A 26392-nucleotide genomic window follows, 5' to 3' on the forward strand; every position below is an offset into this window, starting at 1 on the left:
TAAACTCTCTATTTGTCGCTTGCATTAAGTATACACAGTTCAGAAACGTTATCCTTCAGGTTTTTAATCGCATCGTTTTGGTACGCGCTGAGTTTTCCGGTTCTCTAATTTTACATGGAAGATTGACTCACTTCTTAAAAACATCACGCTTATCTTTCACATTTTCCAGTTATCCTCCGGTTTTGACTATTTTTGCTATTTATCTCTCGCGTTCTTCAACGGCTTCGGTAGCCATCTTTACTACAGATTTTATCGCTTCTTGCATCATCTGGGATATCGCATTTGCTTTCGCGCTTAATTGATCGAATGTTGTGTCACAACCCTTATTACAATCTTATATTTAATTGGCTACAAGTCACAAGTAAGTTCTCCCTTAACTAGATAACTCGTCTTTACATATTACAATATTTACAATTAGACAATTATAGGAACAATGCCAAGCTTTTAAAAAAGCTAAACTATCATGAAACGCCAAGTGATGTATCAAGAAGTGTTGTTATTTCATGTTCCACTTTATTCTTTGTGTAACTTTCGTATCGTTGCAATGTCAAGTAAACAAACTCATACGCACTCGACACCAAATGTCTTCATTCGTGCTCCACCCAAACGACATCTACTCGACGTCAAATATGTTGTTGTCTTGTTTGAAGAAATCGTGTTTTAAGTAACGTAACAACATGAACGTGGTCTTGCTTCGGGAAGCCATCGTAGAAACGTTACCATAACAACATGCAGGCTCACGGCACAGTAATGTGTTTCCTTTGCGTCATCTTTCTCCGCACATCTCGAACCTGTGACATCAGATTTAACTCAGCTTCGTTGAATGATCCTCGTTGGGCATCAGACCCGAACGAAATATCATCTAAAGCATAAAAATAAAAGATAATCAAGCCTTAGGCAGCCAGTTCTGTTTAAAGACAAAAAGAAAATCCTGAATTCTATTTATAAACAAGTGAGCAAGCAAACAAGTGAGCAAGCAAACAAGCGAGTTTCCATACCATCAATACTATGTCGCAGATTTTTCTCTTCTAGCTTTTCTGTTAACAGTTGCTCGTGCTAAAAAACGCGATTAGGTGAATAGTGGAGCCAGTTTACTGTATAGAGTTCCGGAAAGGGTCTAACCATTCTCCCACAATCTTGGACAAAAATATTGAGACAAAGGCAGTTTTTTTCTTATTCTTCAAATATGGTCAACACAGTCAAATAGTCAATGCTCTGTAGCAGGCTGCAAAGTCGCTTCTTCTGCACACACGTAGGCCAGGCAGACAACGTTAAAAATTTGCTAGTCACATTTTCTAGCACGCCCGCACACCGAAATAAACAACGTCGAGGCCCTTGAAGACCCTGAAATTCGTGACGTCAGCAACAATTAGTACATTTTAAGAATTTGGACTTTACTAAATAATATGGGTTCTGTATGGGTTTTTAGTGACGGTCGGAAATACTTCTATTGTAAGTCTGGGTACGGGGTATTTGCTAAAGAGGGAAATGATATTGATATAGAAATTTCTGAGTTAAGCCGGAACTATCGAGTTATTTTTTGTGAAAAAGAATAGGACAATACCTGTTTTTCTATATTAGCACGCATCACGTCATGTAGATCAGCTTCTCGCAACTTGTTATCGAAATCTTTTTTCGCAATCTACGGTAACAATTGTATAACTACTTAAGGACACGCACGACACACAAAAATAAACAAGTGAAACTTTAATGGATCTATCTGGATTCAAAACAGCAGAAAAAAACTCATAATCCAGTCCTAAGAAAAATTCGAATCGTTTCCCTGCCATTGCTCAAAAAATCAGAAAAAACTAATGTTTAATCCTGAGAAATGTAAAAACTTATTTTTAGACAGTTTGCGCACAAATCAGCCATTTTTGAGCCGATAAGGTTTTTTCTAGAAAAACTGACTTCGTCAAATTTGAGGGTCTATTGTTCTGTATCTCCATTGCTCTCATCCGATGAGGATGAAATAGCGAAGACTGTTTCACTTACTTGTAACGCTTGTATTTCTCTTTCTAAATTCCATAGTTTCGTACGTGCGTCCAGGTCAGTTTTCATTTGAACATGTTGTCTGTTTTGTCCTAACCTCGCAAGATGTATTTGATAGTTCTAAAGAAACAGAATAACGAGTAATTATGCTCAATAATCATCAGATAAAATCTAATAAGCGGGACACGTGGTATATTAAAACTTGTAATTCCCCGCGAGTAGAAATCGTGATAGAGAAAAACCTGTTAGGAAAAACTGAAATACAAAAATTGGATGACGTCTTTCTATCCAATAAGACGTTATTATATATTTCCAAACCTGAAAGAAAAGCTAAAACGGTGGAATATAAACTTTAGAAAATTAGGTAAAAATGTTTAAAATTACTAGATGAAAGCATAAAAATGTTAAGATATCACGTTGGATATAAAGAATGTTTTTACTCGATTTGTTCTCACCACCTGCTAACTGATGAGTTCCTATGATAAGTTCCTACGCCTTACCAAAAAGAAATTTGACTAATTTTTCAAAGCTAACTAAAAATGATAAAAAGCCACAAAATTTAACCCAAAAACGTACTTTAAACGTTATTACAAAAAACAAAACACTTTCAACAAAGTAAACTGTATTGACCACAATGTACAGGTCAGTTTCTATTGTGTATATATTATACACTTCTCTTTCTACCATTATACATTACGTCATCTTTAATTAACATAAAGTGTTGAGCAATAGCAGTGGAACGCTGTTACAACTTTATTGCAAAAACACATGTTGTGCAACAAAGCAACGCAACAGATGTTACACAAGAAATGTGATAAGATGTTTTTTATCTGTTACACGACAATTATCGACTGTAATGGCTACCAGCCGTAAATAAAACAGTGAACAACCTTCATCGTTTCAGCGTCGACAGCTTGAGTTCTATCAATAATTTGACGCAAGCGTTCGTCTTTATTTTCTTGTTGTTTTCGTAAGATGTCCTTCTCGACTTGAAGATGAAATGAAGATTCCACGTTGTCTCTCATTAAACCCTGTGTTAATAAAAAAGATAATAAATGCTAGAGAACTTTCTACAAAACCTTACGAGAATTTCCTAACAAATTAAATACATTTTGCATCATGGCCGTAAAAACTTTTAGAAACGCCTATGCTAAAATAAACGCCCTCTAGCATAAATTTCAAAGCGAAAATCTGGAAAAAAGGTAAGATTGTTTTGAAATTCCTAAAATGAGCTGTGAGAAGCAAAGACGAGATTTTAATCCACAGTTGGTTAAGAACAGTCGAAGCGAGTCCATGACTCTCAGTTTCGTTATTTCGAGACTGTATCGTAACAATTAAAAATTGTCCGGTAAATCATTATTCTGGTGTTGGTTTCGGCGTTCGGAAAGAAATTTTCGTCCTCGAAGTTTTGTTGGTAAAAGCAAAAACGTTTCAAATTTTATGAGACGTTTTAAAAGTCAAATGAAGAAAACACAAACAAGCAGGTAAAGAAGCACAAAAACAATGTCTTGCTGTGATCTAGTTCACCTCTTGGAAATTTCGCTTCTGAGCTTCAATTTCTAATGCTTTGATTTCTGCATCTTCTAACGCAGCTTTTGTTTCCTCGTCCCGTTGTAACATCTATAAGAAAAGAAAAGTAAAAAATTACATAAACGCGGACACGCACACGCACGCGCGTTTGTCATTTTCTAATTCAAAGGGTTGCCAGAATTGACAGTTCCTCAAATCTACGTTTGAGGAGACTTGGAGACGTGGCAGCCCTAACCAATCAACTTTTCAAGTGAACAAATGTTTAGAATTAGAATTAGATCATAAAACATTTGGCAGGAGGTAACAAAGAGAGACTTGCTGCAGAGTTTAAAACGAACAGTTCAGATCAGAATGAAGGGTCATTAATATATTAGCATATGCTAGTATGGGAAAATTACGTTCAGCCAAGACCAATAATGATGATGACGACAATAACGATGGCGATGACGGCAATGATGGCGATGATGACGAAAACGACGATGACGTCACCCGTTTAAGACAAATTTAAGGAGATTTGAGGACTTTTTTTTAAAGGTATTTTCATAATTAAGATTTTGGAGCATTTTAAAGGTAATGCTACGAGTGATAGCAAATTATTGCTTCTAATGTAGCATTTCGATTTAGAAAATGAGAACATGTGATAAACCATATAGTTTGTAAAATTTATATTGAGGAGATCGAGGAGAACGTTCTTAAAATCATCTTCGTCTACAGAGACTATAAAATCTACGTTTGAGGAGACTTGGAGACGTGGCAGCCCTAATCAATCAACTTTTCAAGTGAACAAATGTTTTGTTTTATTACACTATATCAACACTTCACAAGCGATGAATCATATCAATACAGCACTACTTAGGCGAGCTCAAAATAAATAAAATAAAAGCAGTGCTTACTTTTCGGTTCAGTTCGTCATCCAGTCGTTGCAATTCCACATTTTTCACCTGCTGTTGATGGTGCAGAAAATTTCTTCGCACTTCATCTAAAACATCTAACTCTTGTAATGCAACATCTCTTCTTAATGATTGGAGCCTATCGGTGAAAAAAGAAAAATATGCAACAGTGATACCAGCATGCAACAGCGAACAAGTTGAAAACATTAAGAAACGTACCCATGAAATCAAAATTTCAAACGCCGCTACCAGAAACATCATCAGAAGCTTCATCAATCTTAAATTTAGCCAACCCTTTTAATACTCTCGTTTTTAAAACTCTTTCATTTTATAATAAGTTCTCTGTGGAAAAATGTGTTTGTTGTTCTCCCACATCAAATTTGGGTAATACCACACAACGTAGCTATTATAATTACAACAACCCATTGGACGTAACCCACCCATACCTACTTTTTTCTCTGTGCAGCAAGCTTGTTCTCTTCGTTCGAAATTAATTCTCGCCTTTGCTGTTCAGCTTTTATAACGTTTTCTTGCTCCCTGTAATAAGCGAGTTCTTCGCGTCTTGTTAATTCTCTTTGCTTCTTTATATCAATAGCTGCTTGCCTGTAAATGATTTATGACAGTATTGAAAAGAGAATTCACTGCAACAATCAAAAACTTTGCATTGCAAAAAAATCCTTTCGCAGAATCATTAGATCTCGTTTTTTTTAACTTCAATTTAGCGAAGTAACTGCGATAAAGAAAAACATGTTTAAGCGGTAATAGGGTAGCAAGCGAGCAAGGGTACACGAAATACTGACTATGGCTAATTTCCGTGGCCACGGGTAAACAAAAAGTCTATATGGTAGCTTCAAGCAGCGAAGGAGGAATTTCTATGGATTTTTCCAACGAGAGAATTCCAGTGAATTTTTCCACGGGCTTTACTAATACACAAAGAAAACTAAACGTGCACATAGTGACATCACAAGTCGCTATTGTAAGATTGCAGGAATTTTATGTCGAGTGAAATTTTAACTGTTGAAAATCTTTTATATTCCCAGAATATGATTTTTTGTTGTTAAAATTAAAATTTTTCTAATAAAAGAGTTACTATATATTTCTCCCCTCACTTCAATTTTTCTTGAATCGCTGATGGCGACCAAACTACTTGGTTGGACTGTGCTAGATGTTTCGCTACGGTCGGCACCCGATGCCAGCTAAGTACTTTCTTTGCGGTCTACGCTACGATAATATTCGGCAAGGGTAAGCGGGGAATCAAGATATACTCAGCAAAGTTTCAAAGGTCGACAAAGAGGGTAGGTTCTTGGTTCCCGTTTTAAATTATTTGTCAAAGGTGCATAATAATTACTTTTGTCGAAGATAATCTAATTCTTCTTCACGAATGCGCTCTCTCTCTTCAACCTGAAAAAAAAGGTCGATGATTTCTATCAAAAAAATATACCACGTGTTTCACCACTGAATAATTTATTTTTGTTATTCATTGATCACCTGTGAAGTATTAGTTAGCGCTCATAAATTTAAAATCTAAGGTCCATTTTAATAATCTTGGTTGAGCACCAAAATTTAGGTTTTCTTATAAAATACTGTGTGTACTGTCTACAAAGAAACATTATCCAACAACAACAACAACAACGCACCAAGTAGTCAACTATAAACTTTGGGTAACAGTCAAACACTGGGTATTGTCCAACAGGAACACTTCTAAAATCATCCAAAACTTTCTTTGGGTCGATGCTTGCAGGAGTCGACGAAGCAATTCGGTATGTTTCTTTTATGATACTCGGTATATCAACAGCATTTTTATGGTGGAAGAAAAACTACAAATAAAAAAAAATAATGGTGAAAGAAAACCCAAGGTATGAAATGATGTTGGGCTTATATTATAGAGCTTAAAAAGCCTTTTCGAATTTTTTAAAAACGTCTTTTTGTTCTTAAGATATTCACTTTCAGATTTAATTATGCTGCATGAATTATAATGTCATATCTAATTAATAGCAAGTTTTACATTGGGATGTGCATTCAAACTTTATCAATGCATAGATATTATAAGGGTGAATTGATTAACATAATTATTTTGCCAAAATGACACGCGTTTTCTCGTCCCAGGGCTCTCAACTTTTTGCTGACGTTTGCAATAAAAAGATTTCTGGGTAAGCTTGTATAGAACCTATATGTTTATTTTTACATATATGACATCCGAATTTCCATCGCTAACTGTCATACGGTCATTTTTTAGAATTCTAATCTTAAAGATTTTTGTTTTAATGTATTCGCAAAAATAGCAGTACAATATTTCTGATATACCAGTGATATCGCTAATTGTGAATACCGTGACTGTTCCCTTAATTACACTCTGGAAGTTATTAATTCTAATGCGAAAGTATAAACTTTTGTCGATATATAATGATGAGGTGACAGAACAGCAATTTGTAATGATAATACTTGTCTTAAGACAGATTTTTGTTGTTATGTAGAGGTTATACCTTCTAAAGATTGTGCATTTTTACAAAATCTACTTTATTGCAAGGATTTAGTAAAAAGGGGATACAATGACCATTCAGATTAACACGTAAAAAACATAGAGTATACAGACACAACAGATATAGTAAAAAAAACAATACAGAATAAGACACATAAAATAAATAAAACTTATCATTAGGAGAATATCCTTAAACGGATAAATTATAAAGAGATTCTTAACGACTTTAATAATTAAAATGGTCCAAGCAACAAACTACATGCCAGAATTTTTGTTTCTGGCAGTAGCTTTACACGTGTTAATAGTCCCAACACTCAGCCTTACACAAATATTACATGTCACGGATCAGTCTAACACAGCACCAGCCTGTCATAACAGGGGATTTATCAATAATAAAGATAGAAAACACCCATTTGTGACGGATTTTAAAAAGCAAAATATGCAGACTTTGCCTCCCTACTGGACTGGGGTAATAAGCGGGATATTCAACCCCTAAGACAAGACGCAAAGTCAAGCCACCTTACTACGCTTCTTACACAGTCTAAAGAAAAAAAGAATGAAGTGGGCAAACATTTTCACTAATCATTTTCACGGTAAGCCGGCTTATCGGCTTACCGTGAAAATGAAATGGTCAGCTGGGGTAAATTGCAATCACTAGGGAAATTCCAGTCTCAATTTTTCCTTTTTTGAAAAAAGAAAACTAACGAATGAATAATAAGTAAACTGAGCAATTGTTCAGTTTTGACGAATAAATTGGTGAAATGGAACAGTCGTCACACTTGAACCAGGTGTTACAATTGTCCTTGACAAAGGCCCAGTATTGTCAACTTCCAATGTGCCAGAATGGTTGATGGTAGCAACTAAATTGTATTTATTACTAAAATACACGTCATCAGACAGGGTGTTTATTATGCAGTTACTCGACCAAACTGTTGTCTTTATGGGAAAAAGAATTCACCGATGTATGTACATCGGTGAATGGACAATCAGGAAACTTCCACAATTTAAAATTTGGGTCTCAACTGTGGCTTCCTGGAGTGACAAACACTGAGGCAGAAAGCACTTATTGTCGCCTAGGAGTTGCTATATTAAAAGAGCGCGTTAAAGAGAATACTGACATAAAAGTTGGCAAAGTTAAAATCGACCCCTTTTGCTCTCTGGAATAGAAATAAAAAAAAAGAGTTACAAGAAGTTGTTGTGGTCAGTGTTACTGAAAGATGGTCATTCGCCAAAGAAGAAAAACCAATAAGCTCATCAATAACAATCTGGAGGATTTCAGGAACATCTTGTTGAGAATTGTAATAAAACTCCTTCCTCTCTAGGGCATGCATTCTATTTTGTAACGAGCTCAAAAAGAAATAAAAATGACAAGGCTAACATTTTACTGATATTGATAAAAAACACAAAAAATGCATAAAGAAATAACTTAAATAAGCAGTAATTCTTGCAGAATGAAATATTGCAATTTTGCGAAAGTTGAATTTTACGTGACAAATATTTGTAATGTACTGTAAAATGTTTAAATAAATGCTTGAAATAAAAAACCAAATTTCAGGCTGGACACATGAAAAAGATAAGAACATCTCAAGCTGAAATCCCTAGGTTGCAAAGAAACGAACAAACAAACATATTTACGTGGAATAACAGAGAGTCAAATAAAAATTCGTGTAAGACAAAGCACAATATAACAAGTTTCGTTTAAAAGTATTTCTGAACACAAAGAAAAATGTATAGTTCACCTGAAAATCTTCTTCTGATTTGCATGACAGTAAAGTTTGACGTGAACCAATCAAGTAGGAAACGACAAAAAACAGCATAAACGATGGAGGGTTGGAAAACAAGTTATCCCATACTATCATCCACTGTTCCTTTGTTAAAATCTCAGAAAACAACGTATGTAGTAACGGCCATGCGTAAGTCTGAATATAAATATTAAAGCTCGTTTACACGCAACCGATTATACAAAGAAAAAGTCGTTGCAAGATCTCTCCCTTTCAGCATTCACTTCGAGCAGGAATACTTCAGGAAAGAGGTGCATACCATAAATCCTCGATTTATCACGCTGCTCAAATAAGTACTCGTGCTGTCGTGAAAATAACTTTATGAGAATTCCCTTAATTAAGCGGCCACCCATTACACTTTAAGAAAAGGGCTTTGATTATAATTTTTAATCAAAACGACCTGTAGGTTTTATTTTGATATTATAATTTTCTGCAACGTATGGTTTTTAGGAAGAATAGGGAGGTAGGATAAACAAAAGAAAGTAGCAATTAAATCAAAATGTTCATTCTAGTTTCCATCTCTCCAATTTTTATTCTATTTTTTTTCTTTGAATTACCTTAGGTTCTAAAAAATACCTGTTTTTGTAAACAATACTGGTTTGCAATAAATTTAATAATTTAATAGCAACTTACCGTCTCGCTCCAATGCCAATGCTCCCCCCCCCCCCTAAAAGACTCTTAATGGAGGATTTACGGTATGCAAAGTTAAAATAATACAAGATGTATAAAAAATCTGGTTTTCACGAAAAAACGACAAATAAAGAAAAAGAACAGAATCTGAGAAACGCAGTAAAAACCAAACCTGAGCTGAGATTTTAAATTTTATAAAGTGCTCCAACAAGGCGGCGTCATGATGTCCCAAGATGGATTCGATCATTGATAAAATGCTCAATGGTGGATTCGGGAAAAATTCAAACCATTTTTGACACCAATTCACTACAACATAATATCAATACAATGTTGGGAGAAATTTTCGAGGTTGAGGACTACCGCAAATTTTTTTTTTTTTTAATTTCGCGGATTGTCATACTTTTCGATTTCTTATTACGTATCAAAGAACTCCAAATTGATTGATCGGCCCTGCTTTATTCCTTACACAAATGTTTCTGTAACGTCTATAGTATATATTAACAAAATATACTACATCAAAACAAAGTAGGATCTAACTGAATCATTTCCCTTTCGCGGTCGGCGGTGAAAAAATAATTATTACTTCTCGCACTAACAAAACCACTGTTATTTCTACTGGTAGAGAACAATTACCTAATTTTAAGTATAGGAGAGGTTTGCGATTTGCCCGTCTTTGTTCGTCTGTTAGCATAAAGTAATGAAATTACTTTACAGGATCTGAAATAAAGCTGCGACGCAACCATTTTAAACACACAGAAAATATACTTGACGTAGCTTTTTCGTAACATTTTAGGGATTTTGTAACGATCCGGTTACCAATTTGAACAGATAACGATTGTTATTAAAAAGACTGGAAATTAGCCCGTAGCAAAATCCACGGGTTTGCCAGTCCTCAGATTTTCGCCAGTCGTACATATTTCGTGTATCCTTAGCATAAAGTAGCGATGAGGCTTCTATTTTGAACACTCAGATGACGGTTAATATTACTATAGAGGTTAAGAAGAAAATAGCGAATATCGTCAAAGCAGATATTTGACTATATAGATACAGAAAAAAAGGAAAGCAATTCGACGTACACAAAATGGTGATTACAACTTCAAAACAAATCAATTGGTTGTTAGGAAACATCTTGACAATAGGAAATACCATCATAGGAAGATAATCTGTTTCGCCAAAAATGGGCGACCAATACGCTATTGCTGAAAGAACTCTAAATACAAAAAAAACAGAGTAAACAAAAATTACAATAAATAAATAAAACTAGTTATTAGTCTGTAGAAATGGGAGACCGCTGGTCATACATATTTCTCGCATTACTATTTCGTGGCTTGTTAACATGAAGTGATGAAATTTACTTAGACGTGGGTTATTACTATGATTTTATGTGTGATTATAATGGCGTTTTCGATTACAACCCTCCCCCCTGGCTTTTAAATCTTTTCACACACAGACAGGTTTTATTTTGTCAACACAACTAGAAATTACCAATTAAAATTACAAAGCTACACCAACCTCTGCAATACACGCAGCAATTTGCGACTTTTGATTGGATACTTTTCATGCAAGATTGCAAATGCATTGTGGGTACCCTTATCGACGAGCACACTGAAAGCAACGTGATTCTCTGGTAGTTGTAAAATACTTCTCCATATGAATAATCTTATAAACAGTAAATAAAAAACTACATGAAACTGTTGTACCGAACTTGCTATTCGATATCAATAGGGAAAATAAAGTAACATCTTGAAATCGTTTAAAAGGAAAAATAAAAGGTGGGGGAGTCATAGACGTGAAGCATTGTGTTGGGAAAATAAAAAATACAGCATGCTACACAAGGTTTAATGGTAAAACTACATTTATACACTTTTGGGAGTTGAATTCAAATATTTTTTTTCAAAATTAAAATGAGCATGAAGTGAAACGTTGATGTGGAAGACTCGATGAAAATATTCATGTAGTTTTATCTATCAATTATCTGAAAGTTACCTGTATTTTTCTGGGTATTCGCCATAGCCTTTCAAAATCGCTTTCAAACGTTTTGTGTTGATCACATCGCCTACACTGCTCGTCTAAAAAGACAGAAAAACACCATTAAGAGAAGAAGTGCATTAGTTAATATACAGACTCGGCTTCTTTGGTAAAATATTCAAAACATTACTTCAAAACTTTTTTGTAAAATATACCACCATGCTAACATTGTTTTTATCAGATGGCTTCCGCAATCTTTTTTTGCATTTTTTTACATTTCTTTCAACATTGCATGTTTCAACATTTTCTTGTTCACCTCCTTCTGATCTAGTTATCACTTTTTGTACAACAGGTTTGGTACCCTATAAAAAATTATGAGAATACAGGTAACAGCGTTTAAAGAAGAGAACCCTACAATACTGTTGGGTAAGAGTGCTTACACACATCATTCTAATATTTAGCAAACAATTTGTGAGCTACCCGTGAAACAATTAGAACGGTAACATGAAGGTTAGGTAGAACTAATGGGTTAAATACAGTTTTGCAAAAACCTTTAGAATTCCTTTGAGAGAGCTAGCAAATTAATGACTATCTCAAATAGGAATACATGCCACCCATGTAAATCAACCACCTATATTCAAGTTAAATTTTATCAAAATTCATTACTTTTCTTGTTTTCCATATTTAATATTTTAACCCCCCCCCCCCCCCCCTGTGTAATTTTAAATAAATAATCAATTAGTTGCACATTCACAAACTTGAAGGAAATGTTTGCAATTCATAATATACGCTAACATCCTTCTTCAGAAGAATTCTATCCCTTAGAATATGCAATTTTTTACGCTTTATTACATAGCTTCAAATATTAAGCAGACAGTTAACAATAAAAAATGAGTATTTCTGAGTAACATCACGACTTCCTAAAGAGCTTTTATGATAACTATCAAACACATAAAAACAGATTTGACGAAATAACTCTCATAGGTATGGGGAATCTTCTAAGAAGATTCTTCTCTTTTTTAAGTGTCTGTTTCACCTGAGCACTCCACATAAAATGTTAAAGCAATGTTAAACGTCACCCTCTTTCAAGTGAACACAATTTTTGGTGAACACAAATCTGGAAACTGTTTATGAGAAGTCTATACCATAAAATAAAAACAAAGAGACAAATCCGTAGCTTTAGCATTTATCAAACCACACCATGAGAAAATTATTTTCTAAAAACATCATCATACGTTCAGGACAATACAAACATTACCTGTGGTTTTAATATGTGACTTAACAGATGCACGGCGATGCAACCATTATCTAATACTGCTACGACGTATCGCATGTTTTTACCCATCGCGAAACTGTATATTCTCTAAAAAAGGGTAAAACCAGAAAGCTGGCTAGAAATTCACAATTAAGGTCATTGGAGCCTGATGGAGAATTTTCCAATGAAAAAGTTTTCAAATCCTGTGGTCCCACATGCCTGGAAACAGTTACCCTGACAGTAATTCCTTGCAACATTGATCATAGATTTCAAATCATTAAATTCAAATCATTTCATTGTTGCATGCTTCGACGAATAAAAGAATAAAATTACATACGCAATAAATAATATTTTGGATCTATGTTTTGTGAAAAGAATGCATCAGTTAGATAAAATGAAAACCAAAAAAATTAATAATTCATTTAAAAAAAACATGCTTGATTTGGAAAGCCACCTAATATTTTCAATTTAGAATTGTCCGTCAAACGGACAAAATAATGGCTACCTACTACACTTATAAAACTGTTTACAGTCGAAAATAATTAAAAGTAAATTTCGATGGATAGACAACAAACCTGCTCAACAGATCCAATTTCCGCGTGCAGTTTACAATTATGGGTATCAATAAATCGAAGTATTCCATCTTGCCCTAACACAGCTAGCAACTGCAAGAAAAAAGATAACGTAAGAATGATAGTTGCACAATTTCGACCTACAACCTTACGTTTACAAGGCACATGTGTTACCACTGGACCGCAGCTACCATCTTAATTTGCAACTTTGTTTTGTATATACCGAAAACGTAAATCGCTACCTATGCTGCCATTTTTTTCTCAATTCTCTGATGTTTTGATGCATGGCCCCAAATGATCTTTTAAAATTTTTGATGTATTTATGAGCCATGTACTTAAGCTAACTAATTTTAGTCTTGACTGTAACAGCCACTATTTAAAACAATTTCAAGACAGTTTCATTGCGAACGGCAACAACTGGAAATTCTGGCAAAGCGTTATTGAAGGCAATAGAGTAAAATATTTGCAGGTACATAAACTTTTTAGTTGAAATTCATATATATACAAAAATGATGAAAAAATGAGGTTAAGAGTTGTCTATACCACAAGGGGTTGCTATAGCTCCATGTTGAAGATACCCTTAAGTAAATAAATAAGATATGATATGATGAGCAAAAAAAACAATCCATGGGAGTAAGCTATCCATTAATTAAACATTTCTTAACTGTAAGTAAATTTTTCAAAAAAATTGTAATGATTCAACTTACAAAAAACAGAGACTAGAGATTAGAAAGAACAAAGAAAGAAATTCCTTTCTTGCTTACTTGATGTTGGTTGACAGCAAAGTTGTCTGTCACAAATTCCAGTTCTTTTACTTCTTTGATTTTCTCTGGGAGCTCAATAACTTGAATTAACATACGGCTATCAAGATTCCATAAATAAATAAATCGCGATCTAGTAATAAAGAAAAAAACAGAAAATCAAGAGATACTATCCATAAGAATTATTTCGTTTCCTCCACCCCCTTTTTTTTCCCTATGAAATAAGCATCAGCCAAAAGCTTTTTGTTTAAGCTTTTATGGTTTGTCTTTTGAAGTAACGCATAAAATTATGACAATTTATATGGCTTAATTCTCTTCTTAATAAAAATACTTCTCTTCTTTCCTCTAGTAACTTGTCCTCCAAGTGTGAAACACTTGTGTTCCATTATTAAAAAATTCTCAAACCCAATTCTGGTACTCAATATTCTTTGTGAACTTGCAGCCGTGGAAACAGGTCTAACCTTTTTAATACTAGCTGTCCAAAATTTCATGTTTCATAGCAGAGTATAAAATTTAGATTAAAATATATTGCTGTTGTGCGTTTAATGTATTTCTTTAAGAGTTTTCTTGAAAAAAAATCTGAAGAATTTCTGGCAAACAAGCTAAAGATGCATTTAAAAATATATTCATCATAAAAGATTCCATTCGTCTACTTTATTAGCCATACAAATTTGTTCACTATGATTTTAGAATCGTTATACATGTCAAGACTTGAATAACAGAACATGTTTGCGCTGCATAAATTTTCGTGCTTGCAAACAACTTATCATTCACACAAGATATAACTTTAATATTAACTGCTATATTATTTATTATTCCCTGTACGCTAATAACTTGCGATGCGCACATTGAGAACACACTCGTTCAATTCACAGAGACCTGCATAATAATAGCAAAGTCTTAATGCATTTATGAAAACAAATTACATGTGTATAAAAAAACATATCTGGAAAAGATTTAAATAAAGCATACTTTATATATTATGACAACAAAACACAGTTTCTGACTGAGCTGAAGTTAGCAGTTGTGTTCTTTTCTCTCACCGTACTTATTCTAATAAAAGTGACAAAACTAACCTCCCTCCGGCAGCCAGCACCCTACAATCATTTGTCGCTGATAAGCATTTGTATCCAGGTTTCTTGCCAACAGGTGAACTCAATTGATATAGACATTTCATAGTTTCACAGTCCCAAACAAAGACACTGTCATCTTTGAAACAACTTACAATTTTGTTGCTGTTAGGCAGAAAGAAAACCTAGGAAGAGATTAGTAATTACACAGTAATTTATGCAGGATAATTCGTTTGTAAAAATGCTCAATGAGAAAAGTTAATCAAGTTATAACAAATGTATATAAATTAAACAGTAGCATGATACTTCCTTAGGCATTAAAGTTTATTCAGCTGGTGTTTACATAAAACATAGTGGCAAGGCTCAATTTAGAAGATTATTGTTAAAATATAATTATTAAACTTCTGCATGATACAAGTTTTCATTTGGGTAAAAATGATTAACTTTACTCTCCCTATGAAAAGCTTCCGTCTAATATTGATATTAAATGAATTTAAATTTTAAAAAGAAAAGTTAGTTGAAGTTACAATTTGTTTACATGTTTATTTATTTTACAATAAACTCACTGTGTGAATATATGCAGCTTAGAAAATTAAATTTATAAGCATATTCATAGCATGTTTCAAATATTTATAGATGTTGCAACGGAACTTAATGTCATTTTAGGACAAACTGGTGCAAAAAGAGCTCTTTTTGAAGTCCACTTTAACATATTTTGGCTGGATAATTGTTCTCACCTTTTGTACTCCCACATCTTGTGCGCCGTTTAATGTTCGCTTCTTCATAAAGGTATTTAGGTCCCATAAAATGGTGGTATCAAAGGACGACGACAAAGCATAACGACCAGACCCATGTATAGATATCGAATGGACAGCAGAATCATGACACTTCATGATATTAACAAGCTCCATCGAGCCTACAATGAGTACACAGATTCACATTGGCACTTGGCAATTGCTGAAGTCTTAAGTCTCGATTCATCTTGGCAAATTTTTGCTCAAATATGTTTTTTGAGTGTAAACACATTTACGTGAAAGAGAATGCAATTGCAAAACAATCACAAATTTACAAACTTAAAGCAAATATTTTACATTTCACATCAGCAATTTTCTCTTTGAAATGAATTGAATTCAAAAGGCTGCTTCAAAGATGCTTATTAAATGTTCATATGAAAGGAAACAATAACAAACAAATGCCAACAAACTATTGCCAAAACCATTAGAATTGTGGATTGGATTCCATGCAAATGTTTTGAAATTTAAAAGAATGTATATAAAAAGGGGGTGTTTAGAAAAAGTGGGCAATTATAGAATTATTTTCAAATGCACTACAAATTGCGAACACAATACTCGTTTCATATTTTTATGCTGCAACTTTTGTTTAAACTATATGCACTTAACCACCCCACCGCTAATTTGAAAACAAAAGAAAATTGGGTCAGGCCCAGGCAACTTAATTAATTGTTCTAGGATAGGAATGCTTTATCTTTGTACAGCAAATCAATGTTAAAGTGTGGCTATTTTCAAAAAATTTTAAAACTTGAAAAAGAGAACAAACATGGCAAAGAAATGGTTTATAAACTACATAGTGTCGCTTTTTAGTTGAAATCCCCACATAAGTGTTTCATTAACTCCAAGTTTTTTTCGTTTTATAAGCCAAAGTTTTGTCTAAATTTTACGTCTTGCTGTTTATTTTTTTTAAGTTTTGAAATAATTACTGCAGCTGCTATTGCATTGCTTCATGGGTCACTTATTAAACAAGCAACTTTTGTATGTATGCAATGTGAGCATACCTAATTGAAAGCAACTAATCAAATCGTGTATTTCTAGCTTTAACATGCTTACAGTGCACTGTTTATTTTGTCAAAATATATACTTTCTACCGAGTAAATCATATTTAAAGCTTATTACTCACCAACATTATAACAACGTAGCTCAAAGTTAGAGAGAGCGATCAAGATTTCATTGACGCGATAACTATTCCAAGTAATAGCCGTCAGAGATGCACCAACACTGCATATTTTACAGAACCTATTATAATAGAAATTTATTATGGTAGAAAGCAACTTCAATTAGCAAATGTAAGAAGATGATGCTTGTATAACTCAATTTAAATTCAATTAATTCTAAGTAAACAAAAATAGTCATATACATAAAATGAAGTGTAAAATGGAGAAAATTAAGAAAAATCTCTTCACCTGTTTTTTGTAAAATCAAACAAGTAAACATTGCCATGGTGATCTCCACTGACAATTCTTTCTCCAGTAGCATCTACTGCTACATGAAGAAAGCGAACAAATTGGCATGATGAAGATACTTGACTTTGAATAGTATTCTTAATGCTTAAAAGTTTTCTAAAATTAATAAAAGAAATCATTTCAGTAAGAATGATTTTTGATACACAATTCAGTTTGTTGAATGTCCTGTGTAAAAGTGGAAAGCAATACACAATCGATAGCATTCTAATATAACTCAATTTATCAAATTCAATCGTGTTTAATGCTTTATCGAATTAGAACTTAAAGGTAACCCAAGATATAAAATGATGTTGGACTTATACTATAGAGCCTAAAAGTTGGTAAACAAGTCTTTTTAAATTTTGTAAGAACCTCTTTTCGTTCTAAAGATATCCACATTTAAAGAACTTCAGATTTAATTATGCTGCATAAATTATGATGTCATATTCAAGCCATAGCAAATTTTGGCATTTTCTGTCATAGTAATTTTAGACCTGTTAAGGGATGTGCATTCAAACTTTATCAATGCATAGATATTAGTGAATTGATTAACATAATTATTTTGCCAAAATGAAACTCGTTTGCTCGTCCCAGAATACGATAATATAATTTCAACATCATTTTATACCTCAGGTTCCCTTTAACTTTAAGTGTGATTGGTTGCAATTTTTCTGACATAGAGTAAAATTATTTTTTACAGTGTATCCAAACACACATTTTTCACAACTTGTGTATGTTTTTTGATGGCATCGTATAAGCATAAAAAACTGTGTGTGTCTTATAATACCATTTCTTGAAATCAGTTGTCATTTGTTGTGTGAGATTCTTAGTGAGAAAATGTTTTTGGCTAAGAGTGGGGTTTGAGTTAATTAAAATTATAACATATTATAATTTAAAAATTTTTAATTTAATATGATCATTGTCGAGGAGGGATACAAAAAAAGCCAGTAGGAAATTAAGCTCATGTAAAACAAAAATGTGAAATGCAGATTTTTTTCTTAAATTTCAGCTGAAGAAATACGTAAATATTATGTTGTAAGCAAATTTTAATACTTTAAAAATAAGTGGGAGAAACTTGTTCACTTTCAAACACTTTTTAGTAAACCATACTGCAGATCTGGCCATGAACGGTGTGTGATCGCAACCACACACCCCCTAATTAATTAGGCGATGCAGCAGAACACACTTCAGAAGTCTCCTATCATGTATTATAAAAACTTAAGTAACAGTTTTGTTAAAATCAATCATTTAGTTATTTAAATTTGTTGGCACTTACTCTAACAAATAAAACATGATTCTTTGCACAAAAATAATCAATTATCAAATTCAATCCGCAACAAGGAAGTATAAAAAGGTTCATTTGTAAGCTTTTTAAATTAAAATTGCCACAGGTTTTTTGATTCTTTTCACAATTTCAACTTCAAATGATTTTTAATAGGCAAATACATAAATTTAGATACATGAATAAACAAGTCAGAAATAGCACTGCACTCTAGTAGAGCAAACATATTTTTGAACAAAAGTCAGTTCAAATGCTTGTTAGGGGTTGTGATTAACCCAACTTCCTGTTTTTGTAACAAAGAGCATGTAAACATTTTCGCAAGAACTAAAATAATTGCATTTTTAAAGAGCTAGTAGCATTTCCAACAAGTTATAAGTTACCCATGATGTCACAAAAAAATTTTTTTGCTTTTATTTTTTTTTTAAGACATACTATAAGTAAACTGAAGAATATTAAAAATGCTTGCATTTTCAAAGAAGTATTAACCGAATGTCTGTGTGATGACACCTTTCTTCATCATCATCATTATCATTTTCGGCTTAACCTTTGTTTTCCATGCTAGCACGGGTTGGATGGGTATATTACTAACCTTCTTCCAATCTTGTCTAGACTGTGTTACATGAAACTCAAATTCAAGTTTGTCCTTATTACCTCTTTTCTCGGTATACCTCTGAGCTTTGCCCAAGGAATTATCAAGTCTCTACGTTTTCTTACCCAATTATTATTTTCCATTCTTTTCAATGTTCCAGCCAACTCAATATTCTGATCTGGATAACATCTTTAATGCTATCCAGATAAGAATTTAATGCTATTTAATGATTTAATCCTTTTTTTTAGCTAAACTGAACTCTTTCTGTCTCTGAGACTGGCGTTAAACATCCACCTAACCATTCTTATATCGTTTCTTTCTAAACGGTCAAGGTCTTCCTGCTTTACTGCCTATATCTCACTACCGTACAACATAGCAACTCTTACGCAGACCTCATACCATCCACCTTTTACCTCAATTGACAAGACTCTGTTAGACAACAAAGGAAGTAACTACCTAAACTTTTTCCAGGCAGAATCCATCCTGCATTAAAGCTAGAAATACTTTATTGTCTATAATTTCAACTTTGCAATGTCTGCATACAAAGTAAATGTCAGTACTTAATAACCATCCTCCAATACCAGAGCACTTCTTATGTGCTTACAAGTCTGACAAAAATTAAGTTATGGCCAATCTCTTTTCTGCAAACTCCACAAGGTCACTTCCCAACTACAAGGCCACACTTGGCTATAATGTTACTAATCATAACTTTGGACTATGCTGCATTCACTCTTAACCCTTTCTTTTCTAGTTCTTTTTTCCACTTCTCCAACTTTTCAACTAATTCTTCCATTGACTCTGCTATGAGAACTGAATCATCTGCATACAAAACTCTCATGGACAATGTGTGCTGAACTCCAATGACAGGGTTCCTAAGACTAAACAAAACAACAAAGGACTAAGTACAGAATCCTGCTGTACACCAACATTCATACTAAATTTATCACTAAGTGAATAATTAATCCTGGCACTACTTCCAGCATTTCTGTACATAGACTTTACCATCTTAACTAGCCACTCATCCACACCTAATCCCATAGCTCACAGAACAACTTTATGTAGCACTCTATCAAAAGCTTTATCTAAATCTACAAAGGCAAAATAGATTTTTTTTAACAACTTTCATTACTTGAACAACCTATTTCAACCCTCTAATGCATCACCCTTGCCTTTGAAATGATTAACTATTGCATTCAACTGCCAATCACTCCAGATAACAGTATCCTTATTACAAGCTTAACTCCAAAATATCTAGACGATTTTACCATCCCTGCAAAAACACCTGATACTCCTGCATTCTGTCTAGATCTACATAACTGGCTATTCCATAACATCATCATCAGGCAAATTATCTTCATCCCAGTCATACTCCTCCTCTGTGCTAACCAAGACACCTTTGTCATGACATATACACTTCTCACCTATAACATCCTGATTAGTCTTGTTGCTTTGCTATCTTGAATACCTCCTTATGAATCAAATAAAACACATACAAAATTGACATAAAAATGTATATTCTAACTCTTTTTTTTTACATCAGACATTTATGTTGCAACTAAAAGTCATGGAATATACTTCTTCACAGTGAAACAGTATGTAATACAACTGTGCTTACACAGTGAAAATTGTTCACCTTTTCGTAACCAAAAAAGAATATTAAATATTATGCTTTAATTTAGACATAAATGTGACCCTATATGAAATTATTGCATCCTTAATAAACGGATTAAAAATTACAAGACTTAATGAATCATAACAATTAGGAACTTTATTTCTAGGATTAAATGCTGATGTCGCCACACATTGTTTATTTCCACTGTTTATTTTCATGCCATGTGAAAATTGTGAGGTATCAAATTTGATTTCAAATTTGACCATACAGGTGTCAATGTGACAATGACATTTAAGAAGCGTAAAATTTCATTCAACAATATTGTGTCTTCTTGGACATCACTGACTGGTAGCCTTGTGGTGAAGTGTTTGCTTCTAGGCTCAAACCCCAGCCCTAGTCATGCCAGAGATAAAAGTGTGATTCTTTCCTTTCTGCTTAGTGTTTATCATAGATGGATTGATGAATGGATGGATGGATAGATGTGCATATTTTACATGGCTAGCTTCACAAATATTGAGGGATATACCCTGTCTATTATTTCCAGCAGGGGCCATGGCGTAGATGGAGAGTCCTAGAGTATTTAATGCTCATTTTGAGCTACGCAGACCCAATTAGGGCTTGCACTCTACTAGACAACTCCCGCCAAAATCCAACGGCCCACACAGTGTGCCATCTCCCTAATTTCCCTCACATGGCTTGGGTTAACCCGGGGCTATGATAACATCCACTCGCCCATGTTGAATCACCGTCAAGAGGAATCGAACCCCGGTCTTCCGCACAAAGTACGAGAGCTATAACCACTAATCTACGGCCCCACAACGTCATGAGCATAGGATTGATATATCTTGTCTAGCAAATCGGTTGCTGTGCTTTCGTAGTTCAAATGAGTTTTTAATGCAATAAGATCCCTTACCCAGGACCCTGATTGTAGTAGTACCAATAGGAAATGAACAGGCTACCTGTGGGTAAATAATTTCAATAATACTGAGATCATGCAAACATAATTCCAGTTGCACTAACCCATTATTTTTATCTGGTACCAATTTTCTGCTGCACAAATGTCCTTGCTGTTTCCCACCAACATCAAGAACTTGATGATTGTCCATTTGGTGTCAAATGCTGCATCTATCCCTCTAAAATAACAATACAAATTTTAGTATTTCATTTGAAAACAATTTTTAAGTATTAAGTGCCATTTTTTTATTTTTAAATTCACTTCATAGAGGCCCTAAGTGGTGTAATAGTGTTATATATATTAACAAAACACATTGCTTCATTGTAGGATGTAACCTAGCAAGCGTAAGAATTCAAGTGTTCAACATGGTTTACCAAATTTTGTTTGGAAAAAACATCTGTGGTTACCATGTGTACAAAGATACTTGGACTCAGACACTAAATTAATTTCTTACTTTAAAATTTGATACATACAAAAATTCCATAATTATGATAAACATGCTTATCTTTATCCTGTACGAATATGTAAGGCAAATACCCTATTTATTTGAACTTGTATTTAAAGACATCAAAAAGTTGTTGTTGTTGTTAAAAAGGATATAATGGAACCTATACAAAAAAGCAATGTTAAGCAGTGTTTCAAGGCGTTATTAAATGATCTGTCTCATGTAATCTAAAAAGCAATAACTTACTCTGAAATATAGAGCAACATTAGCCAAAATTATCCAAAAGCTAAATAACATATTGTGTATATAATATATATCTATCCTTCTGTTCTGCTTATTACTATTTTTTTAAAAGTGTCACTTTCTAGGTGTGACTCTTTATTAGCGAGTTTAAGATCCGAAAACCAGAACGACAATGGGAACGAAAACGTATTAAAGTTTTCTAATGCGCATGCTCATTTCAGGTGATTCCCTAACTGCCGTCATAGAGTTCAGGTTCACAACGCCATTATACTGATTCTGAAGTTTTGTGAAAACGTGACAAGTTTAGTGAAAATTTGCTATTTATTTAACTAAAAAGAGCTTCTGGGAATGTTGTATGATTGAATCAGTTTCAAGTATTATTGAAGAGTAGTATTATGGAGGCTAATGAGTAAAATTTAAGTAATTTTCTTGCTGTATAGAACTGGGCTCGATTTTGTATGTTGTTGTTTGTTTTTATAAGATATGTACAAGTTTTACTGGTTTACTCTGGTTATATAGATTTTTTCCTTTGTAGGTACTAAGATCATTAATGATGTGTGAAGTAAAAGTCAGTCCAATGCGTTGGACTGAGGAGCACGATATTACACTTGTAAGAGAAATACTGTTGTATGAGACATACAATTATCGTAAAGGTTCAGTTGAGAGGAAAGGGATCTGGCAGCAGATAGCTGATGCATTGGATATAATTGAAGAACCCAGCTTTTGTGTAAATGATAGATCAGTTAGAGATTCCTTGCTAGAACATTTCAAAAAGAAAATTAATGCAGAAGAATGTGCATAAGTCCTGAAGAGACAGAGTTAGATATAGCCTTTCAGGACATAATGGGAAGATTTGATGGAGCTGAAGAAGAGCAATCGAAACAAACAGCAAACAAAAAAGCAAAACAAGAAGGAGATGCAAAAAGCTAAGGAGATGAGGAAAAGAAGTTTAGAGACTTTTTGGGAAACAAAAGATCGTAGTATGGAAGAAAATTGCAGTAAACATTCATGAAATAATGGCTCTGAAACCATAGCTTATCTTTAGGAGAAAGCTGTCATGGAGGTGCAGCTCAGAAAAGAAGAACTTCAACAAAAAGCTCATCTAAAAGAAGAGGAGCTCAAAGTACGAAAAGCAGAACAACAACAACAACTTATGTTTCAGCAGCAACAGGCTACTTTAATGTTATTAATTGATAAACTTGTATCTAAATAATTTTGATGTAGGGGGCATGCAAAAAGTACATTCACTCAAAATCATGGAATTGTGACCCACTCCACCCCTTGTTCACTTTGACTGACTCCCCTCCCCTCAAGGCGAACATATTTTTTGCATGCCCTCTAAGTTCATCAAATGTTTTAACATTTCTCTTCTACTTGATTTAATTTTGTTATGTAAAAGGCTACCACTTTACTGGTAGTGTTATACTTAGTTGTTTCAGTTGTTTTGTTCTACCAGTTATTTGGTAGTGTATAGTTATATTAGTTGTAAGATGCATTTTGTTGTGGAGCTATAAAAAAGAAAAAATTACTTCTTTATATGCATTGCATTTACTCTAGTGACTGTTGATGGCTTAGTGGGACGAACAACATAAATTATCACTGGAAGTTCTAAAACAGGAGGTTCAAGATTATAATACTTTGAAACTTGATTTCGATATAAGCAGTTTCTAGCATTACTTAATGAAGCACAAATAAGGTATGTCTTTCCAACTGAACTTAAACCAATTTTCAAGTTCTTTTTAAAATCCAGAAACTTGAAATAGTTCACTATGTCACTAAATGACCATTCAACAGACACTCTAACCTCACTCATACTTTTATTCCAGTCTTTCTGTTGTGCATATAAATTAGCTCCTTTAAAACAAGATTGCAGGTGAACCCGGAGGGGATATGCAGGGTCTCCATAGATGCACAGCGGATTTCCATTACTGTCATAGCTATGTTGTTGAAGGAGGTTAAGAAGCCCTGAATCTGCCAGCATGCCACTGTCATGACATTTTCCCTCTATAGGACCAAACATATTAGCTATATGCCCATTTGGTGTTACTACTGATTGAAACTTAAGGGCGTGTACTTTTTATGTCCATTGTAGACTATGCGCTAATTCTCACCTGGCCGACTAACTGGTCTGACAGTTCCATCAATAAAGCCCCAACAGTTTTCAAGTGGTGCACTCTTGTCATGAACTTTGTTAGCAAAAACTTCTAGACAATCATGTGTAAGCCAAACTTGGTTGAAAGAATTTAGTAAATGACCCCAGCGTATAAAAATAAAATTTTTCATATGTTGCAAAATGATGCACAGTTCAGGTATAGATCTACCAAAAAGAGGGACCATGTCAAGGTATCTGCAGGGATAAGCAAACCCTTTTAGTAGGATGCATAGTGCTTCTATCGATATGCATACAGTGCCATTATAAAAGAAAATATTACCTGGTGTTTGTAAAACATCATTAAGCCTGTAAATATCATTCTTCAAAAAACGAAATTCAGATTAAATTTATCATACAGCCAATAGTGTATTTCTGGATTTTTTGATGAGTTAAGATCATACAAAAGCAAAAATTCCTTATCAGTGATCATATATCGTCATAAGCTAACAGCAACAATTCTCTAACTTTTAGTTGTTGTTTTTCGCTCGCTACCCTCGGTTTTGATTTCTCCCGCCAAAAAAATCTTAACTTAATTTTACGGGGACAAGAACCGCGACTGGAACGGCTAGCTCCAATTCCTTATACGTGGCTGTTGCCGTTCCGGTTTTCGGAGCTAAATTAGAGGGGGGTGATGAATTTTTTCCCAGGTGGCTCTTATATAAAGTCCAGTACTATTTTTTGAAACTAGGCACCAATTAGAGGAAATAGGGTATGGTTTCTAATTTTTAATGGATATGTGGTTTTTTCAATGTTTTAGGAGTGAGGCTTTCTCAGGCAAACACCAAAAGAAAAAACACCAAAATCGCTTTAGTGCATGGGGCTTTTGGGCTTATTGACATCCTCGTTTTTTATGAGTGTGTATACTCCTTGTTATATTATGCAAAGAGAAGATATGCAAGTATTAATATGTTGAATACTTCTATGTTGTATGTTATATATACACTGTAGCTAGCCAGCTATAACTAGCTAATACTTTTTCTCAAACAACACAAAACTATGTGATTTCACAGTTGCCATGTGTAATTTTGGCGCCGTTGGCCGTAGCTTAGTAGTTATAACTCTCGTACTTTGTGCAGGAGAGCATGGTAAGATTCTCCTTTGCGACGATTCAATATGGGCAGGTGAATGTTACCATAGCCCCAGGTTAACCCAACTCTTTATGGCATAGGTGAGTGGACGTAAATTTTAATTTGACCTTCTGTCGTAGCAACTTAATAAGAGTAAGCAATTGAAAAGTGAAAGAGTGAAGAATCTGAGTACGATTATCTCAGATTTATATTATAAAACTTTGGACCTGCTGCTAGCTAGCTCAAGAACATGAAGAAGAACACATATAGTATATGTATAATACATTTGATAATTGAGGTAATACCTTATTTAGTATCACGGCCGCAATTCACAAGAAATTAGCTACTGTTTAATCTTGTCAATCCTGAAGGTGCTTTTTTGTTTTTGTTGCTGTTTTTTTAAAAATTTCCCGCTTGCAAAACTAATCCGAAACGGAATACATCCGAACCCGAATGGAACATGGGTAGCACTTCAACATGGCGGTGCAGCTGCGACTGGCAAAGAAGACTAGGCTATCTACAGAGATAGAGGCAATCTGTAAACAACTTGTAGCTAGACTGACTGTTTAAAGAGTTAATTTTTTCCGCTACTCTAACTGCTGGCTTGGGGAGGGGACAACAAGACATATATAACAGCACCTGGCAAGAGCATCAGCAGATAAAAAAAAAAATTTTTTTTTTTAAATCTTACACTTGCAAGAGCCAGCATCCCAGCAGCATACCTATAAAACTTTTCTTGTGAGAAAGAAGTATGGGGTAACAGTTACGTAGTGTATATATATTCGTACGCATTTTTATGTATACGTGTATGTTCATCCGCTATTCATACATATAAACGCGATTTTCCAATAGGCAGTCTAAAACGCAGCTATTGTTAAAAATA

The 26392-nt window shown here is 34.0% G+C and overlaps 1 protein-coding gene across 2 annotated transcripts; it reads right to left on the reverse strand.

Moving 5' to 3' along the window:
- LOC130613926 (TBC1 domain family member 31-like) lies at window positions 1–25948 on the reverse strand. Of its 2 annotated transcripts, none has more exons than XM_057435288.1 (25): window positions 25815–25948; window positions 21668–21780; window positions 17126–17281; window positions 16843–16958; window positions 15666–15844; window positions 14935–15113; window positions 13862–13991; window positions 13101–13190; window positions 12529–12633; window positions 11486–11632; window positions 11289–11371; window positions 10815–10961; window positions 10379–10512; window positions 9475–9608; window positions 8631–8810; window positions 6050–6229; window positions 5761–5813; window positions 4863–5015; window positions 4416–4551; window positions 3520–3612; window positions 2883–3023; window positions 1996–2112; window positions 1565–1642; window positions 999–1056; window positions 1–862 (listed from the first exon to the last, which is right to left on the reverse strand). In XM_057435288.1, exons 2-25 carry the CDS (start codon window positions 21751–21753, stop codon window positions 738–740), a joined length of 3000 nt encoding a protein of 999 aa, XP_057291271.1. In that variant the 5' UTR covers window positions 21754–21780; window positions 25815–25948; the 3' UTR covers window positions 1–737. The 2 variants fall into 2 exon arrangements, with proteins under 2 accessions (XP_057291271.1, XP_057291272.1); XM_057435289.1 differs by having other exon boundaries at window positions 3–862; window positions 11498–11632.
- Window positions 25949–26392: the final 444 nt, after the last annotated feature.

Source organism: Hydractinia symbiolongicarpus, chromosome 11 (assembly GCF_029227915.1).
Source record: "Hydractinia symbiolongicarpus strain clone_291-10 chromosome 11, HSymV2.1, whole genome shotgun sequence".
NCBI classification, from domain to species: Eukaryota; Metazoa; Cnidaria; class Hydrozoa; order Anthoathecata; family Hydractiniidae; genus Hydractinia; species Hydractinia symbiolongicarpus.

Excerpts from the sequence above, each read along its gene's own strand:
- LOC130613926 (XM_057435288.1), bottom strand. The coding sequence starts at position 21,753 with ATGGACAATCATCAAGTTCTTGATGTTGGTGGGAAACAGCAAGGACAT. Across the intron at positions 11,633-12,528 it reads GTCACATATTAAAACCACAG|GGTACCAAACCTGTTGTACA; the intron begins GTAATGTTTGTA and ends AATTTTTTATAG. Across the intron at positions 10,513-10,814 it reads TTGCTGCGTGTATTGCAGAG|AGTTCTTTCAGCAATAGCGT; the intron begins GTTGGTGTAGCT and ends TTTTGTATTTAG.